The 20,383-nt window shown below is 37.6% G+C and overlaps 1 protein-coding gene across 1 annotated transcript in view; it reads right to left on the reverse strand.

Annotated features, from left to right (window-relative positions):
- Positions 1–20,383, reverse strand: part of HEATR5B (HEAT repeat containing 5B) — a 55,849-nt gene that overhangs the window by 34,930 nt on the left and 536 nt on the right. Inside the window, exons 2-18 of the mRNA XM_034060602.1 lie at positions 17,865–18,033; positions 17,130–17,341; positions 15,794–15,902; positions 14,750–14,899; positions 14,084–14,255; positions 13,552–13,709; positions 12,268–12,517; positions 11,226–11,381; positions 9,628–9,878; positions 9,078–9,189; positions 7,704–7,856; positions 7,319–7,418; positions 6,876–6,985; positions 5,923–6,086; positions 3,756–3,931; positions 2,418–2,523; positions 473–663 (exon numbers count right to left, since the gene is read on the reverse strand). Coding sequence (XP_033916493.1) covers positions 473–663; positions 2,418–2,523; positions 3,756–3,931; positions 5,923–6,086; positions 6,876–6,985; positions 7,319–7,418; positions 7,704–7,856; positions 9,078–9,189; positions 9,628–9,878; positions 11,226–11,381; positions 12,268–12,517; positions 13,552–13,709; positions 14,084–14,255; positions 14,750–14,899; positions 15,794–15,902; positions 17,130–17,341; positions 17,865–17,990 — 2,696 coding nt within the window. The 5' untranslated portion in view covers positions 17,991–18,033. The remainder of the gene's footprint in view (positions 1–472; positions 664–2,417; positions 2,524–3,755; positions 3,932–5,922; positions 6,087–6,875; positions 6,986–7,318; positions 7,419–7,703; positions 7,857–9,077; positions 9,190–9,627; positions 9,879–11,225; positions 11,382–12,267; positions 12,518–13,551; positions 13,710–14,083; positions 14,256–14,749; positions 14,900–15,793; positions 15,903–17,129; positions 17,342–17,864; positions 18,034–20,383) is intronic.

The raw sequence follows: 20,383 nt of genomic DNA on the forward strand, positions 1-20,383 counted from the left end.
TGGGAAACATGGTCTTGTTATATCTACCACGCATCTTTCTAGAGACCTGGATAAACAACAGAAATGGTGGGGGCAGGCAGGGGGGAAGATGGATTATATCTCTCTAGCCATTAGCCAGTAGATAAATTATATCAATATGTAAAGATGTTTTGATTAAACAGATCCACTATCGCACAATTCGTGTTACAGATGTACTCAGCCTAAGCTGCCTTTATCTATCTGAAGCAGTTTAGTCACTCTCAAGTAACTCATCAAAAACTATTCATTGGTAGAATTTCACATTCCAACTAGTTTAACAACTCAGCTTTTATTCCTGGAAGAATCACACTAAATAAATCAAAATATGACCCTACATAATCTTAGCAATCAAGCATGAAAAAGGAGAATAATCAATACCGTATTCAGTAGAGGAATCTTCCAAACTACATTAAAGGATATTTTTATTTCCTTTTCTGAATCAAAACCAACTTACTTATCAAAACTGTACTGAGCCATTCGAGCAATGAATGATGCTTCTCCAACCACTTGAGCCATTCTGCCAAGAGCTTCACCTGCTGCACATCTCAAAATAGGGTTAGGATTATCAAGTGCACCCATTACCAGCGTCAGAGCAGATTTGCGGACTTCTTCTGGTCCTAACGTGCTTTTATTCTCAGCTAAACCCTGAATGAAAAGAAAAATAATTAAAAAAACATTCAAAAGCAGGGGAGAAAGAGGAAATGTACAAACAAGTTTACTGTATTTGAGATCTTCCATTTAAAAATTATGCACTTTCACTTTCTGTTTAGATTTGTGGTCATTTATCCTAAAATACACTTGTTGAAAAATTTTAAAACTCAGGATCAACAGCACAGTCTTACATTTACCAACACTCTGCCTATTTCACGTACCAGAAGACCTACTGCACCAGATTTTTTTACCAAATGCATTACAGCGCTATGTGCACTCTACCGGTACTGAATCTGAGCTAGCTTTATAAAGGATACAGCAGAAAAAGAGAAGCTGTAAAATCTAACTGCAACATCTCTCTCTGTGAGACAAGGAAACCACAGCTCAGTTATGTTTCTGCAATAATCATTTAAATCAAGGACACTTTACATACATTAAGATATTTTTTGCTTAATGATCACATCTTTGCAAACTTTTATACAGCTTAAATGTTTTATATGAACATTTTACAGAACAGTAAAATTAACCACTGCTTCTGCAGCTTCTTCAGTTCCTATATTTCATTAATAGTACATCACCTCTCCCTACAACTTTCACTAAGTCTTTTACTTCGGGAAAAATAATTAAACACATGTAAAGTACAAACACTGTATGCATTACAGAGGAAGAAACTGATTCTCATTTTCTCTTCTGAAATACTCATTTCAGCCAAATTTTGACAATTCTTTGGCCATTTAGCATGGCATTGGAAATTCCAGGTATCTGTCTCAGAATCTGCTTTTCAACTTGTATTCACATGTTTTTAAGAACAAAGCAACAGAGATGCTGTTCTGCCAATGTATTTTGCCATCAACCAAAGATGTGCAGTCACAGTAACAATCAGCTTAAACTAGGCAGCCAATTTTGTATCACAAAAGTGAGACTAGAAGAAACTCATCCAGTCTTCAGCTACAGGCTGGCACTTCTACAAGGGTAGCTTTCTCAGTGCACAGGACTTAGTTGCTCTGAAGATGAACAAGTATGGCAATGACAGATGTTGTCTCATTGACAGATGTTGACTCATGAATTGGAAACTATATAAAACAGCATCAGGAAAAAAAGGAAACTCTAAAAAAATTGCCCAGTAGAAAGAAAGTCTTACACTCTAAGACAGTGTTCCACAAAGCCTTGAGGCAATGCAACTCACTGAAAGCAAGTATTTCTGAGGGATATTATTTGTGACTTGCTGTCATCTAGCTTCCTAACGTGATGGCACGAGGCTGGATTTCCAAGTATAGACAGAGAACACAGACCTGTGACTGAAGTCAGTGGGACTAGGCATAAGCATCTACAATGCCATGTAATATTAGGGAGTCTTAAGAAAAAATTAAGACATCCAAAATGGAAACCCAAATCCCTTTTTGTTTTTGTTTCTACGAGCCACATCTGCACAATACTCTTTGACACGAGGGTGGTTTTGAGTACATATGACAATGTTTTTAAATCCACCAGTACAGTGCAAATAAAACTACAGGACTGAAAAATTAAGCAAGTTTAAATACTATAGAATGCTGACTACATCTTTGCTCTGTACTGATAAATGCAGAGCTTATGTCAATATCTGAAAAAATTTCAGTTTCGGCATTTTGAAGCCTGACTGTTTAAGTGGTAACATTAGTAATGTTCTTCTAACAACCTTCTGTATGGACTACAAATCAATGAATCAAACTGCTAAGCTTTGGCATCCATTACAAATTCACAAGTTTTACCTTCAAGGCACTAAGAACAGCAGTAAAGATATTAAGCTGCACAGCTTGCTGGCGAACACCTTTAGCCTGCTTGACACATTCAGCAAAGTGATCCAACATCTGTAATCTAAAACAAAGGAAAGAACATAATTTTAGGTGATGTTCTTTCAAAATACAAACTAAAACACAGCTGGTAAAAAAACCCCACACATAAAAAGGCCTTTTAAGTTCAGTCACAGAAGCTACACTTCAGGAACTGCAGAAGATAGAAAGGTACACTTCAGGTAAAAAGGGTGCTGTTATTCTGAACAGTCCCTTTGCTGGGTCTTTTAGCTCATCCACAGATGTTTACTATTTCTATTGAAGAAAACACCACCAAGAGGAAGGGAGTCTTCAGATACGTTTGGCTGTATAACTAGAAAGCTTTGAGGACAAGAGTGGAAAAATGTTGCCTTTCCACTGCCATGCAAAACAGTGTTGCCCTCTGCATTCTTGTTATTGTTCCTATCAGTTTCCCTGTTTAACCTGAATTCTTCCCCATTTAACCATGCCAGAAAGTGTTACTGGGAGGAGGAGTACGCCCTAGAGGATACAAAGAACAGAGGTATAATGAATAATCTGCATTTTTAGCTACTCCACAGCTTCCCAGCCAAATCTTTCCAAAGCTAAGAACTGATATAGATAAAGTTAAAATACTGCAAGCTGTCCTCAAGCTTACTGCAAAATGAGACTGACTGCTAGGAAAATAATTGTTCCCATCAGGATTGCACTGAAGGATAATTTTACTTTGAAATGCATCTTAGAGCTGCTTTCACTCCATGCTCAGTGACAAATTAACTAAATAGGATGACTAAAGTAGTCCTGACAACTCATAACTCTGCAAAGGTAATGCAAAACACAAAGGAAAATAAGCTGAATTCCATTCGCTCTTTTTCATCATGCATAAAATAGTTTGCCACATAGAAATCAAATGGCCTTACTCATGGAAGCCAAATTAAATTCAATGGATAGTGCTGCTATGTTCTCAGGGCTGATCTGAAGTTAATTACAGTGGGCATTTTTTCAGAAAATTCTGGTTGCAGAAATATTACTACTGTTACATGGAGGAGAGAAGAATCTGGTCTCCATCTCTGAACTCTAATCTTCAGAACTAATAAAACTAAGGAAATTGCCTTATTTCTAAACTGGGTAGACATACTCTGGAATCCTAAGACATGATGAATACCAAATACCAAACCCTGAATTTATTTAAAGGCAGTTGATATTAAAGCAGATTCTTATTTTAAGAAAGAAAAAGATATAATATTATTCAGAGAACAACGCGTTAGATTCTGAAATTGAACACTGATGTAAACTGACCTATGTTTGTAAGAGACATGAGGAAAAACCACACCAAAGAGAGCCACAGATGCATCGATGACAGATACTCCTAACGGAAGGGGACCAGGTACAGCTTCACCAGCAGGGATGCGCAAATAAATAGAAGATGGATCATGTTCCAAAGCACCACTTCCAGATGCACTATTTGGCTGAAGCTGCAAAACGCCACATGAATACCTCAGAATAGACCTTTGCACATAAAATTTGTGAGATGCTAGAGATAAGAAAAACACACATGCAGTAGCTTGCAAAACCAAAATGGCTTACAGACACCTGAATGCAACTGCAGTATCCCCATGCATATGAACGCTAGCATTTACAGGGTCAGCTAAATCCCAGAGGGACAAAGCAATTAGCAGCTGGATAAATGCAGACTACTACTCCTGGTAGTCAGAGATGGAAATCAGACAAAAGCAGATCAGTCTTGGTACTAACAGTAGCTTCCAATTCGGCAACTACAATGTGACATTTCATTACAAGGCTATTCATTCACTCTGTTTGAGCATTGAGTTACAATACAGTATATTAAATTATCAGTTTTGCTTGTAGCAATTCCCTGTACAGAAAGATTTAGAAACAGAATTAAAATGACTAGCATACCTATCATGTAAATACTTCTTAACCATCATTCTTTCAGGAAACACTACAGAAAAAAAACTTATCTTCATGATTTGTTAAATATTTAATCCTGAAACAAAATTGGAATCTAGTAGCTCTGCATTCTTCTCAAAGGTCAGAAAACAAAGCGAACATTTATAGAGACTTTCATATGGCTAAAAAATAAAACAAGAGAATCTGTGATGCAGTACAAGGCTTCAGTTACCAACAGTGACTGTCTTACAGGTCAGAGGTAAAATAGAAGGGGGGGAAAGGGAAGAGAGGAGTAGGAATGCCCTAGAAAGCTCTGTGGATTGAGGACTGCACTGGTAGACTGGAAGTCTACTATGTCCACTGTGACAAATGAGGGAATTCTATAAAAGTTTTCTTTTTTTCTTTGACAAATTTCAGCTGAACTTTTCTCAGAAAGTTTCCCCTTGGTTTCTCATACTCGGTATCAGTCTCAGCTTTTGGATCTGTTCAATCCAGACAGCTGCCTTCTCAGAAACTTTGCCATTACTAGATAGTCTGTGGCAGAAGAGGCGCTTTCAGCTCCCCCTTCTTCCTGTGCCAAGAAATTTCTGAGAAGCGAAGTTGCAAAGTTTCTGATGGCACAGTTCAGCAAATGCTGAGAACAGTGAGCTGTCTAAGGAATACAGTTCACAGAGAAATTAAAAATCACAGCAGAACTGTGAAGACAGAAATATAGTGGGTATATCCAGATAGACAAACATCTTCATTCCGTCATTAAATCCTTACGTGTTTATGCGGGTAAAAGGCTTGAAAAGAGGCAGCCAGCCCCTCCCTAGTCATCACAAACTAGGAAAGCAATGAGAAGGATATTATCAGGTACTTTCAGAAAATACTTAACATTAACAAATTGTTCCCTATGTTGCATTCTGTTTCCAAGAGCCATACAAAAAATGGTAACTGCATCAACATTACCAACAGATCCAAAAATTATTAAGACCCCCAATACCTATTTCCTTTAAAAAAACAAAAACAAACCCACAAAAAAATCCCACCAAAACAATTCTTGTGTTTTAAAGACTTTTCTTTTTTAAGTGCAGCAAATTTCTTATGATGCTAACAATGTTGTGCCAGTGCTCCCAAACTAAATGTAAGATTTCCTACTACACCTCTAAAAGCAGTTAAATCCTGTTTTGCTGTAACACCATTTGGAATACTAATATTTTGACAGCAGTTTCATTATAAAATTTGTTAAGTGGAACTTTTTTTTTTAACCCAGAATAAAATAACGGAACTGCCAGACTGGGAAGATATGGGTGGGGAGTGCTGCTTTGTTTTAAAGAAGTTAGGTTAGCTCGCTAACCACAACCATATAAGTAGCATTGTGCAATTTATATCTCAGCTGTAGGCAGCTTTTAATCAAAACAGTTCACTATAGACGGAAGGACTTGCATCTAGCAAACCTCTGAAAAAAGACTAAAAATAAGGCATGAAGTTTCAGTTGTAGAAGGCTTCCCTCACATACACATCATACAGACAAATACTGTAGATAACTCTATTATTACAGGGTTTTTATTACCTGATCTTCAATTGACTTATGATCCGTTTCCTGCAGCCAAGAACCAAGAAGAACGCTATCATCATAATGACAAAGAGACCTTAGGAGTGATGTGGTTGTATTAGCAGAGTTGTCGGTCAAAGTAAATTCTGCTACCAACTCTCGAAGAAGCGCATTAAATGATCCTAAACAAATCGACATTAAAAAGAATTGGTGCTGCTTCTTATCCAAAACATTTCAGCTATTGATTAGAAGTTCCAAATCAAAGCATGTACCATTACTTTGATTTTACAAGTAGCAAGTAGAGAAGTAAACATGACACGACCATAGTTGAGAGAAAAGGCTTCAAACGGAACCCTGGACTCCCAATTCCAAATTCGATGTTCTAAATAACAGATGAGGCCATTCCCTCCAGGATGACAATCCAGATTTTTGTGGGGATTTGCTTATCAACATGATGATGTAAATTTAATGAATTAAAAACAAACCAAAAAGCTAATCTGTCAGATCATGTGGCAAATCATGCATGGCAATTTACCAATAATAGCATAAATCTGGCTAACAGAGCAGATCAGGTTAAAAATTTAAAAAAAAAAAATTACCAGAAAATAAAATTGAATCTTCATTCTCACATCAGTCCTTGAAGTATACTAATATATAGGGTTCTCTAGCTTTTAAGTAACAACAATATAAACAGCTGAATTGGAGTTAAGAACATGACCGCTGTACATTTCAACCCTAAAAGCGGGACTGTAATTTTATACTCTAAGCGTTACTTCAATATTTTGCAATATTCATATTCTGCATTTATACTGTCAAGGCATCATACAGAAGATGAAGAATATAGTACAAGAACCATGGTGACTCCTAATATCTATTTTGAATCATTTCTGCTTCAAAAGCAAGCACCAAAAATACATCAAAAAGAGTAATAGAATTTTTACTTTAATAAAAATTGCTAAAAATTTACATACCTTCATATGTCTTTGGAGGTAATAAAGCCAATATATCATAAAGTCTTAAACGGACCATAGCTGCACTAGCTTTGAGATGAGCTCCATGGGCTTTAATTACTGATGGAATACTATAGAATCAAAACAGGAAAAGAGACAAAAAGAAATATCGCAGTTACTGAAGAGAGTATTTTCAGCTTTTCACAAGATAGATCTCCAGCAAAGACAAGAAAAGACTGTTCAGAAAACTACTCTGAGTAACACTACTCAATTATATTTCCAGAGATAATCATATGGAGCAAATTTTTCTAATATAAAATGCATGTTGCTGTGTATCAGACACATGTACCTCCTCAGAAGAAGCTCCTAGCACTAGGTCAGAATACGAGTTAAAATAAATTAGTTCCAGTACTTCAGATCCAGGAAAAGACAAAAGTGAAAAGAGAACAAAAATTGCTACTTACTGCGACATCATTGTCATGGCACATTCTATGGGCGTCATCAATTTCCTGATCACATCCTCAGTAAGGAGCTCAGGACAGTGAGCAACAAAACTTCTCATAGCTAAAAAAAAAATAATTAAAATTTTACTGAAACAAATACAAAGCATAAGCAAGATAACAGATCATAAGAGAATATCCAAAAACCAGCAACTAAATACGGTTATTCAAAAGACTATGCAACATGTTCATAAAAATATGTGCCAAAACCAGGTCACACTGATGAGAATCTGACACGTCTTCCTGCTTTCTTTGAAAATGAGTCAAGTTACAAGAGTTTTCTCTGTAATACTTAATGTAGTGTTTTCGTCTACTGCACACTTGTGATCTTGCAGTTTGAAATCCTTACCGCAGAGAGCTCCAGCTCGGCCTTCCAGGGTTACCTGCCAGGTAAAAGAATCTCCTCTTGCCTTCTCTGCCTCCAACTCCTTGAGAGAACGTGGAAATACATTTCGCCATAGCAGCAACATCTTAGGCAGATGATACCGAACAACAGAAGGACCTGCACAAAAAAAAATGAAGTAACAGTATAACAAAAAACTGTGTTTAACCAAGTGAAAAATCTGTCATGAAGGCTTTTGCTCTTTATTTTTCCTCTTGTTTCACTTTTCTTCGTTTTCTCCTGCTTGAACAACGAAAAACCCCAAAAATTCTTTCTCATTTCTAGGTTGAAAATGTGGCAAATAAATACTACAGGTAAGCCTGTTTGTTGGTATCAGTACTGAAAATAGGAAATAGGCAATTCCATTCCTGGGGTCATGTAATACGTAACCACTGCCAACTGTCTTTTTACAATCTTTTCATTCTGACTTCTGTGGTTATTTATTACTAGTTTGAAGGCAAACTCTGTAGCCTGTCCAAGCTTGTTCATAAAATTAATAGAAAAAACCTGACAGCTACTACTTATGTAACTAGTTTAACAACCAAGTTTAAAGAAAACTTCTGAAAATGCTCTAGAAGATTCAGTGCAAGTGCATTAAAAATATATTGCAGAAGGACAACTAAAACAGGGATACACTATTAGAAAAACATGACAGTAAGCTGGGAAGAAAAAAAAAGTAATAAAAGAGGCAATTTAGACAAACGAAATGAAAGAAATGGTATTTGCTGAGAGATCAAAATACTGCAGAATGCATCAGAACTTTATTATATTTTCCACTATTAAAAAAACTAAACAAAACAAAAACCAAAATAAAACAAACTACTATTGCTGCAAAATCCAAGTGTATACTTAGAACCTCCAAAATACATCTTCTGATATTTCTGTGATGGCAGATATGAACATAAGATTGGCTTTTTTAAAAAACAGCTGAACTGCTTTTAAACTGATAGCACTTACAATTACTACTGTTGCCTCTCCAGACACACACATGCAACTTGTTGAAATGTTCATTGTGTTTCATATACATTCCACTTCTTCTGCACTGATTAAGGAAGGAAGATGAGGGGTTGCCCTTTACATAGAATGACTAAAGACTGGGTTTCTAAAAACAGAACTCTTTTTTTAAGTACCACACCTTCTACTATCCTTCAGCTTACATAAACACTGATATTTCACTTTTTCCCCAGCATGAACAAGGTTAAAATAAATCACTAACACTCTGTTTCCCTTAGTATGTGCTAGATACTGGACTGATTACAGGTAGAGACCATTTGCCACAATCGATATAAGAAACGTTGGAAAAGCGTTAAAACAAAACAAAAAACAACCATTTTTACAAACCTAAAGTCATAAGTGCTCCAAGTAAAAGCCATCCAGCTTGAGTCCGCTGCAAAGACAGCCTGCTGTTTTGTGCAGCAGTTCGTAACAGATCCTCAGCAATACTGACCACCATCTGCAGCAATGATGAAAACCGATGTATTTTAAATACATAAATTAAGCCACTGAGAGCTACTAAAACACATCCACCCTCACAGACTATATATGTTCTCAAATCATTTAAATTGACCTTCCATAAAGAATGAATGAAGATTACATTTCATGCAGATGATTAGTGTTTTGCATATGACAATGCAGAGAGGAATATTCTCTTCAGCAATTATTCATTAATATGCTAAACAAGAAAGTAAATTTGAAAGGGGTGGGGAGAGACAGCTGGTAAATATTACAACTGAAATACTACAGATACATGCTCTGGCCATTGCTCTTTCTAGGCACAAGCTCAGATCTGATAATGCTTTATGTTGTTACCATGTCGCACATTTTGCAAAGCTACTATTTCTAGACAAAAAGGTATTGTTTAGTACACTCACAGATGAAACACTCATCTCACCTTTCCTTTGGCATGAGGAATACCTAAGGGACACTGATGCACACCACCTAACAAAGCAGCCATTGCAAAACTGTAGCCACTAACAGCTTCAGGGGAGGTCTTCAGATTGTTGAGCCTTTCTGCACATCTATCTAAAAATGGAGTCAACTGAAAAGGTAATGCCACAGCTACACACCGCAAACACCATGCGGCAGCAAGCCGAGCAGCCATGCTGGGATGAAGAAGAACTGAAGTTACTGTCTCCAACAGACCTACAGAAAGAGAGTTTACAGTTTTAGAGGTATGATGAGCTTTTTAATATACAGACAACTAAATAAATACTAGATGGGAAACATGAAAGTTAAGAAAATCAGAATTAAAGTACTTGAATTTTACAACTTCACTTTCTTCTTCAAGAGGGAAACATTATTAGCATTATGCTGCTCCAAACCAGGCTTTTACCAGCAAGGCTGGAGCTGCCAGAGCCACAGCACTGACTTCTACTACTTGAACAATTGAAAGAGAGGCAGTAATCCTACATAAGGGAACAGGCACTGGATGATTGCTACACTTTTGACTCCTTTTACACAAATTGCCAGTAACAGAACAACATTAAGACTGATCTTTGGTTTTGCTTCATATCGTAGAAAAGCACATGCTACAGAAGTCACTGACTGCTGTACTCTAGTTTTGACATAGTGCTGTCTACCACTGTCACCCTGCGTTCTTCTACATATTCCTAACCTCTATGCCTACTTAATCCTGCCTTCTAACCGTCAGCTCTTCAGTCCAGTCCATCTCCACACCAACACCTTCCTTAGCCCAGACCTCTAACTTTGCAAACTCCTACTTCAAAGCCCCCACTGACACCTTATGTTTTGATTTTTCTGTAGCTAGTGCATAACTTCTGCTAGATGCTATGAAGTAAGCAGGTAGAAATAACTCTGAGATAGTCCCCTCTGTTCTTACAGTGTACAGCAGGCAGAAGGAATTAATAGGAGCACAGTCTTCCCCACACCACAGCTGGAGCAAAATCAGTACGAGATGTCATATGCCTCAAGACAACAATCTGTATAATGAAATATCTAAAGGAGCTTGCACTTCAATTTGAAAAACCCTCAACATCTGCAAACTGAAAAAACCTGCAACACTATAGGGTAAAGGTGAATTCGGATGTTAAAATAAACAAGAAGAAAATACCATACAAACCCTTATCAACTTAAAATGAGACTATCCACAGCTTCATCCCAACAAAATACTCTTAACGTCCCCACAGAAATTTGATATCTGAGGGCAATACAGCTTTCCAGGAGCAAATATTTCAGACCTTCTACAGCAAAACCTTTTATTTCCTATAAAACTATTATCAGAAACAAATCAATGATAAAAATCAACTTTAATCACCCTAAAAAAGGAGCTGCAAGCAAACTTCGATCAAAACAGTTCCTTAATACTTTAATCAAACTTCACCTAAAGTTAGAGTACTAAACACTAGAAATGAGCTGGACAAATGCAGCCACCTGGAATACTACAAGGAATGCCAGTTTAACTAGATTGAATGATATTTCGTATTCATTGCTCAAATGTTTCCTTTCATCTATTTAAATTTATTTGCATACCAATAGAGGGTTCTTGAATAAGAGGAGATGCAGTGGCATTCAGACTCTGAACCAGACTACCCAGTTCCTGGAGGGCACACACCATTACATGCTGGCTTGCAGCTACATCAGCTGCTCCCGATTTATTTTCACTGTTAGCGTCATTCACTACTGCTTCTGCAAAAAAGAAAGCAAAAATATTTTGCTTAACTTCCTCTTGAATCACACCTCACTATACACAGGATAAATAGGGATAGTCAGTTTTGACAACCTTATATTAAAACAAAGCCACAAGCTTGATCACAGCATGAACTTGCAAAGTAACTGTGTTCCGAAGAGAAATAGTTTTACAGCTATGAGCCAAACACAATCATCAGAAGGCCATGAAAAACTTATGCCCATCATTTATTATGGAATGCAATGCACTAAGAGGCAGGATTAATAGTATAACATGCCAAAAGCAAGTATACACATATGCAGCATGTATATTGTATCTATAGAGAGTAATCAAAATTATAATCTTGACATACCTAGGTTCTGCATACAAAATTTCATGCATATGTGTATGGAATAATACTAAAAAAGAAAAAAAAACACCACACCACTAAACAAAAAAAAACCCAAACCCCAAAACTTGTAAATTATTAATCACAACCACTAATCCCTCTTAAAATTACCCAATCAAGTTCCTAGATCTCACTACAGGTTCTTTCTCCTACAAAATATCCCAGAAGCAGCAACTGTGACTTCAAAGAAAAGTGATTTCAATATCAACTTCATGTTTACATGTCTACTACAGTACAAATTTAGAAAATCATCCCCCTTATATGAAGGGAACTAAACGGAAAAAAAAAAAAAAAAAAAAAAGAGCTCTTCGGATCACCAAATACATAAGGCAGTTGCCTGCAACTTTAACAAGGTAGCAGGAGCGAGAATTTCTGCAACTGTTTCATCTCAGAAGAACAAAATTACTCCTCAAAGTATAAGAAAGCTGAAAAATGGCTGAGCCACTATAACAACAGTAACTTTTAACTGGTCTCAAAGAAAGAAAAATGGTTCTTACCCACTGCCTTCATTTGTTTACCAATGGCTTGACATATATCTTTTGCAGCTGCAATCTGTGCTTTCTCCCCAAGTAAGCTGCCCACAGTTGCTCTCAGGATAAAGGACACGCATCTTCTAGAGTAAACTGCCTCCACATGGGTCTGAGTTGCACGAGGATGGGAGACCAGATCAAGTACATGGGACAAAAATGTAGCAAAGTTGCGCTCCAACCACTGACCTCCCAGTGTTGTGACAAAGACAACATAGGCCTGCAAATTCAGAAATTACAGAGCCAATTAAAACAGAAATGAAAGACTATATTCAGTCACCAAAGACTAAACACGACAGTTATACTCATTCATAATGCAGTACAGTAGCGATACCAGTTAGTAATAAGCAACCCTAATGAGGCTAAACAGGATGAATCAATCTATTAGCCAGGTCTTTGTTGTAGAAACTAAACTGTTTTCCAGTGCCAAGAGTAGCCCCTATACCGCTATACATTCTGTGAAGCGCTAAATACACTTTGGATGACAGCAAAAAAACCCAGTCCATTGCTCTAAATATGTGCCTCTTTAAAATTTTTAAGAACATATGTTAATAACAGCAGCAATACTAATGTGTTCTAATTGACAATGAAGACAAAGCATTTCCACCACGTTCACTTGAAAAGGGCTTAGAAAAATAACAAGGGTTTTACAAAATACCCACAATAAAAAAATCTGGATTGTGGCAAGTTACTGCAGCATATTGAAACGTATGTCAGAGTGAGAATGCCTGAACTTGAAGAGATGCTGCTCCCACCTTTCTCTATCAGACAAGTGGAGCTTCCACATTCAGGAGATTTCAGCTACTCAAGACAAACATATGGAGTGAAGAAATGTAGTTTAACAAATTAGGGCTGTAAACTACCGAGCAGCTGAAAAGGGCACACACAAAAGGACAACAGTGTGTCATCCCTAAAGAGAAATAAAACTGAAAAGTGGAACTAAAGTCTTCAACATACTAAGGTTGCCAATATTTTTGTGAGTTAATCCCACCTCATATACACTGATCAAATAAGCTTTCCTTGGCACATATTTCAAGCTATTGTTAATGCACACCAATAATAAAAGAAAGTAGGTTAGATGAATGACCCTACATGTACATCTAACAAAACAGGTGAGTCACAACAGACTTGTAAGTAAACTTATAAACAAATAAGGAACAAAAGTGTGCATTTTCCCTACTAAAAGGGTGACAGTTATGTATAAATGTTACTTAAAAAAAAAAAAAGTTAAAAATATTACAGCTCAAGACAAACCTGGGTAACACCAACTCGCACTTCCCTATTGACTGATCCTCCTACTTTTAACATCTCTCCACCACTCTTTAGGAAACCAGATCCTCCCCGCAGAAATCCTGTGGCCATAAGCTCCAAAACCTCCTCCAGAGTGGCTCTCTTCACATTCTGCCGCATCACTTTTGCAAAAAAAAAAGTTATCATTTAATCCCAAAGTTCCAAACATTACAAGCAATGATCTTGAAAACAGACTTATCAATTCAAAACTGTCTTGCAAACATAAATCCAGCCAATATTTCAGATAACAGCTTGTTTTCATGTTTAAGAAATAAGCTCATTTTCCCAGGTGATTTTTGTTAGTTTATTCTTTCCTTCTATGACAACAAGGATTCTGCACTCTTTTCTCTTTTTAACTTACAGTTTATAAAACCAAACAATCCACCTACAAGCTTTCATCTTCTGGAACAACAATGTATGATACAACACTGTCATGCAACATGGTAATGAAGGTGCATTTTGTACACTTGGAAATGAAATCCAGAAGGATTTCTACCTGTCGCTTGTTTTGGTATCAGTGCTGTAGCCATGACCGTCCCCAAAAGCTTTGACACTGCAACTCGCACACCATAGTTTGAGTTTTCCAGAGCTTTGAAGCACAGCGTTGCAACATTCTCTAACTCAGCTGTCCACATAAACACTGCTTCATTCTGTAATTCGAGCAGACACTGCAGGAAAAAAAAGACTTGCTGGGCACCAGTGGAGACTATTCTTATCTTTTATCTAAGTGTCAGTGTAAGTATCAGGTTTATTCAACAAATATTTTCATATGAATATTTTAAAAGTTAATTTCCACATGCACACTCTCCCGCTCACCAAATAACTTTGTTGAGTAAACAATCAGACGCCTCACGGAATAGGTAAATACTTCAATAAAAATTAAAAGAGGAAAGCACAACAAAAGAACTGTTGCCAAAAACTTCTCACATTGAGGCTCACAGCCAAGATATTTTACCTCATGTTTGTTTAAAAAGCAGGGAAAACAGTATTACAGTACCTCTGTTTGCATGAAGTAATTCAAATTCTTACTTACTTACAAAACTTACCTTACTTACTTACTTACAAAACTTACCTTGCCCAAGTAATTATCAAATTTCCTATCACAAACAACAGTTGCTATTACAGAACAAGAATATATAGGACTGATGATAAACAAACCCACCTTAGCCACTGCACATCGTACAGCCATAGATCTATCCGTCAACAGAGATCTGGCATTCTTATATATATCACGGTGACAAGAAGCTGCTGCTCCTCCAAGTCCATTCAGGACTTTCTGTAAACTCATCAGAATTTCACTGCGGCCCTGAGACTGCAGGTACACACAAAAACATTTATGCAAAAACATGGACACAGTATTCATATTGAACCAGGTACATAATTCTGCATTTTCCTGCTTTCAGGCAGGAATATTTTTTGAAACATTTATAATACATTTCACTGCAGCCATATACAACTGACACCTCGCTGGTTTTAGACAGCAGTAAGCACTATACACAGCTTTACTCAAACTGCCTCAGTTGTCACATAGATTAAGATGATCCAACATATTACCCTAGACAAGATACTTCTGTCCTACCACCTCCCCCTCACCCCCTCCCCAGTCCCCAGCTGCAGCCTTGGGAAAAGAAGGCAAAAACAGCTGGGAGAACAGGAATTCCAAGTACTCAACAGCTTCCTACTATACCTGCACACAGGCAAGGAATTACAGTTGAAGGGTAAAAAAAAAACAAACCCAAAACACACCAACCAAAACACTAACCAAAAGCACACCCAACAGCACAGGACACATCCTCAGTATCATGACACGCTCTCTCTTTTGGAGGCAATGTATCCTGCTCACATGCAGAGCAACATCTTGGTGCAAGACTCAAGTATTTATTATTAATTTTTAGACAACTGAAGGTTTACTCAGGGTACATGAGCAGAAATCCTAATGCAGTAATTAGTAATGGTACATATAACCATTTTACAATTTTAATTAATGATGTCACTATGAAGCAACTACTATAATCATATGACAAAACTCTAAAAACTCTTCCACAGTAAAAATACATGCCTGTGTTTCACTTGATACTAGCCATTTAAGTGATTTGCATTTTTCTAGGTAGATAAACCATCAGGCGTTCTGGCAAACTCTTCTGGGGGAAGCAAGTTTCAGTCTAAATGGAATCAAGACCACATATATAAATAATGTACAACTTACCTCTGCACTTTTCAAAGACTTTAAAAGATTATTCACTGTTTCTGGGAAAGAACTACCCAGCATTCTGCCCATTTTTTCATAGAATGCTCCAATGCATGCCACAGCAGCCCTATGAAAAAGGACATGAATTGGTGTACTCTTTTTCTATATCATATAAGTGAAGATAAAATGCTCAAAAATGTATGTTTTAATCATCATTGATGAATAAAAAACTAATTATTATCCCCAATACTTATACTGTAATGCAAAATTTAATTAGCTTCTAAGAACATAAATGTATTTGAATGGCTATTACTAGAGAATCTATACATAGATTCTGGAGAAGACAAGTATATGCTGAAATGTCAGCAAGAGTAGGGTTTTGTGTTTCAATAAATGGTCTCTTTTCCAAGCACCTGCAATATAAGACCTACCCTTTAATTTAAACTCACATTTCTGTAGATACTGAATGATGTTTTTTTTCCAAGCCTAAACTTAAAATATATAAATTACTGCACAACACAAGAACATTTATAGGCACTGTAAAAATCACTGGATCCACAAAAAGAGCTTTATACACATTTTTCTTGCCTTGCCATTTGAGATTAGGATTTTTTTAAGTAACACTGTACCGTGGTTACATAACAAATTACTTCAGGCCAGTCAAGAAGCAGCTCCTGAAAACATGCACCTTTTCATCATGAAGGAACAAGCCCTGTTTTTAAACCTGAAATTCTTGGGTAGATTACCCTTTAGCAAAGCTATTTATTACCGACTTATTATAGCCCACCCCTATCAGTGAGACAGCTCCTCTGAGTAAAGAGGAACTGGATCACACATACATACACACACACATCCAGGTATACAGACTCTGAGAGACATATGCAGTATATATCATGGTAGGGGCAAGGTTTGATTGGGGAAAAAAGAAAAAAAGCATTGAACAATTGCTTACAATTCTCTGGGCATATATAACATTCTTGTTTGACAATCTGCAGGTTTCATCTTAAATAGGGTACCTGCGTGCAATCAGCAATAATTCCACTATCAGGATCTCTTCATTGCATCGCTTCATCAACCATTATCCTCTCCATGACTTAAGCATATGAAGGGACATAAGACAGTCCCTTGCCTAAAGGAAAACATCTCACTTTCACCTAGCCATGTATGTGTCACCTCTGAGTCCTGCCCTCCACAATCCAAATCCTGCTCTTTTCCTCTGCTATACCAAGCACATGTTAGATACAAATCAGCATGCAAAAGGTAAATGTAACATGCACATATACAATCATACTGTTCTTTAATACCCAGGACCACTTAAAAAAAATTCACTTTTCCCCAGTTACATTAAACGTACAGTTTTGTGGGCAGATAGGCTGCAGTATCATCTTTGCTCTTGATGATGTCATTACACTTGTCAAGTGTCTGAAAAACAGTAAATGTGTCTCCAATGCTGTAAAGAGCAGCAAGATTTTTTGCTAGTAGTTTTCGTGTAGGTGGCCCAGGGGAACTGCTGATGAGTCCTGTTAGTTGTTCTACAAGTTTCTTCTGTTTTTCCTTGACATCCGTCTGTTAATGGACCAAAAATAAGTAAGAAAAGTAATTTAATCCTTTATCTTGCCTCCAACACCCAGCAAAACCTACAAGAGACTAAAGTAAACCTTGTATCACTCTGCCTTGTATGTAGGTCAGCAAACTGCTTGTGTCACAGAGATTTAAGGTACATTCAATAATAGCAAAGACAGATGCTAATTGTTCAGAATTAGCACTGTTACTCCATTTGGTTTTTGCTTTTTTAAAATACTTAATAAAAATACAGCAATGCCTGCCTAGAACATCTTTCAATCATGTTTACCATCAAGAATCCCTACTCTGGAAGGGAATGTTTTGCCTTCCAAATACTTATGACAATTAAGAACTCAAATCAAGCTATGTATTATATAAGAGTCAGACTGACTGCCTGCAGCTACAAACTAGTACAGAGGCTCTTCAGGCTAAATCTGAAATCTGGCCATTACCTGCCAACTTTCTCTAGCATGAAATTAACACAAATGTTTTAGAAAGAAGGAGAGGGGGGACACCGCAAAATTACCTTGTTAGCAGCTACCAGCACTTTATCCAAAAATCTTAACCATTCAAAGATAAAGACAGGTCTCTTTGCTTCTGTGATTTGAGCTAATGCTTCCTCATTCAGCAACAAACTGTGAGCCAGCTCCATAACTGGTTAAATTCCAATTTTATTGTAAACTTGTGTAGAAATTCTAAAATAAAAAAATGTCAATATTAGCTTAAACTATAACAGTACAAAGCTTTGAAAATGAAAAAAAAAAATACAATTATGAAATCCAGATTACACTATCACAGTTCACCCTATTTAGACTTGTCTTAGCTAAGCAGTCCCACTGAAATATTACTCACATATTTACAACTGAGTATATCCGTTAGTATTTCAGGAAGCAGAGTTATTAATTGTATAAAGAGCACTTACAGGCATCTTCAGGGTGCTAACTCTTACCCAAGAAAAAAAAATATACTGAAGTCCCTGTTTAAAGAAGGAGGAAGAAAAAAAAAAAGCCAAACAAATGCACACACAAAAGAGGTAAAGGAGTCATCTCTCTGTCTCCTCTTACATAAAACAGAATAGGGATTGTCCCTAATCAAGACCCTTGACTGCACTCCCAAAGCCTGCACATGAACCTGGACACCTTCTCAACACCTTCAATGAGCAAAGTGAGAAGGTGATGAACCCACCACAAATTTGAGAGAGGCATGAACAGTGCCCTAAATGAGACAAGAACTGACCCAAGGCTTCCCAGATCCCACTAGCCTTGCTTTAAGCACTGGACAAATAAGCCCTCTGAAACCCAGAAGGAATTACAAGCAACAGCCAAATGACTGCAAGTCTCCCCAACAGGCAAATTACTAACACCAGAAATCCTCCTCAAACAGTGAATGGAGGGAGGTCAGCAACAAAGCACTACCTGAAACACACTATCAGTGCAAGCAAACACTCTGCAGACAACTTAACCATAGCAAACCACATTTCAACAAACTGTAGCTGTTTAAGGCTGAACAGAGTGCAACAGAAAACTTATATATAAAAAAAACCACAAAATTCAATCAACCTTCTTCAGCAAAAAGAAACCCAAAAAGCAAAAAACCTCACCCAACCCCAAAACCTGCAATTAGTATTCCTGAAACTAGTGTCTCTGGCAAATCAAAACCAACATAGCAACTAAGGAGTATTATGTAAGGCATGTCTTTCAACAGCTGCGACATTCCACTTGTGCTCTCAAGTGCTCACAGCTGCTTCCTCATTCAGTGATCAAACCCAACAAATTCTTAAAGTCAAACAAAGTGATTTAAAATTAAATATTTTTTTTAAAACAATCCCCACATCAGACAGTAGTAAAGGGCAACATATTAATATTACAACTGCATTACACTTCTAAATTCACCTAATGATTTGGTGCTGATGAAACTAAAGCAGCCCAGTGGCTGCAATACTAAGCCTCTGCTCTTTGGTACTTTGCATTATACTATATTTGCATTATAGTATTTTTACTGCATACATTTGCAGCAACAGAGAAGGAAAGGCGGAAGAGCCACATAGAAACTACATATAGCCCTCCCCAGCACCTCCAAAGTTATGAAGAACTGAGGAGGCGTTGCCCATCAACAATGCACATACAAACAACAAACAAATTCGCACATACATTCAGCCGTGCCACTGAAGCACAAGGGATTGAACACAAGAACCCGCTTCTACTCTGTTATGGTGAGACCCCACCTGCAGTACTGCATTCAGCTCTTGGGACCCCAGTACAGAGGGATGTGGGGATGCTCAAGCAAGTCCAGAAGAGGCCATGAAGATGCCCAGAGGACTGGAGCACCTCTCCTATGAAGACAGCCTGGAGAAGAGAAAGCTGTACGGAGGCCTCAGAGCAGCTCCTACTGCCTCAAGGGAAGCTACAAGAAATCTGGAGACTTTTTACAAGAGCAGGCAGTAACAGGGCAAGGCAGAACAGCTTCAACATAAAAGAGGGAGATCTAAGGTAAACATAAGGGAAGAAATTCTTCACTGTGAGAATGCTGAGGCACAAGTTGCCCAGAGGAGCTGTGGCTGCCCCATCCCTGGCAGTGTTCAAGGTCAGCTTGGATGGGGCTTGGAGCAACCTGGTCTAGTGGAACGTGTTCCTGCCTGCGGCAGGAGATTGTAGCTGGATGATATTTAAGGTCACTTTCAAATGCAAACCATTCTAGGATTGAATACATACACACGTACTGAGCTAACTGAAGACTCAGAGCCTGATATACAGCTGTTGTTGGTCAGCAATCCAAAGTCCACCTACACTAGCCAAAGATTTGCTCCAAAACTCAGCCAAAAATGCCCACCACGTTCGACTGATTCTGGTGAGGGCTGGGCCTTGCTGTGCATGCTACAAGTAATAAATACATTGTTACCTCCCACAGGATCTCCCACAGGAAAAGTCAACCAGCAAGCTATGCTGAAGCATTATAGGGACTATAACACATGCAGGTGTACTAGAGTTGCTTTCTATTCTCCAGCCACCACTCCACAGCCTAATTGAACCCTTAAAATCTTCATCA

The sequence above is a fragment of the Melopsittacus undulatus genome, chromosome 3 (genome assembly GCF_012275295.1).
Source record: "Melopsittacus undulatus isolate bMelUnd1 chromosome 3, bMelUnd1.mat.Z, whole genome shotgun sequence".
Lineage (NCBI taxonomy): Eukaryota > Metazoa > Chordata > Aves > Psittaciformes > Psittaculidae > Melopsittacus > Melopsittacus undulatus.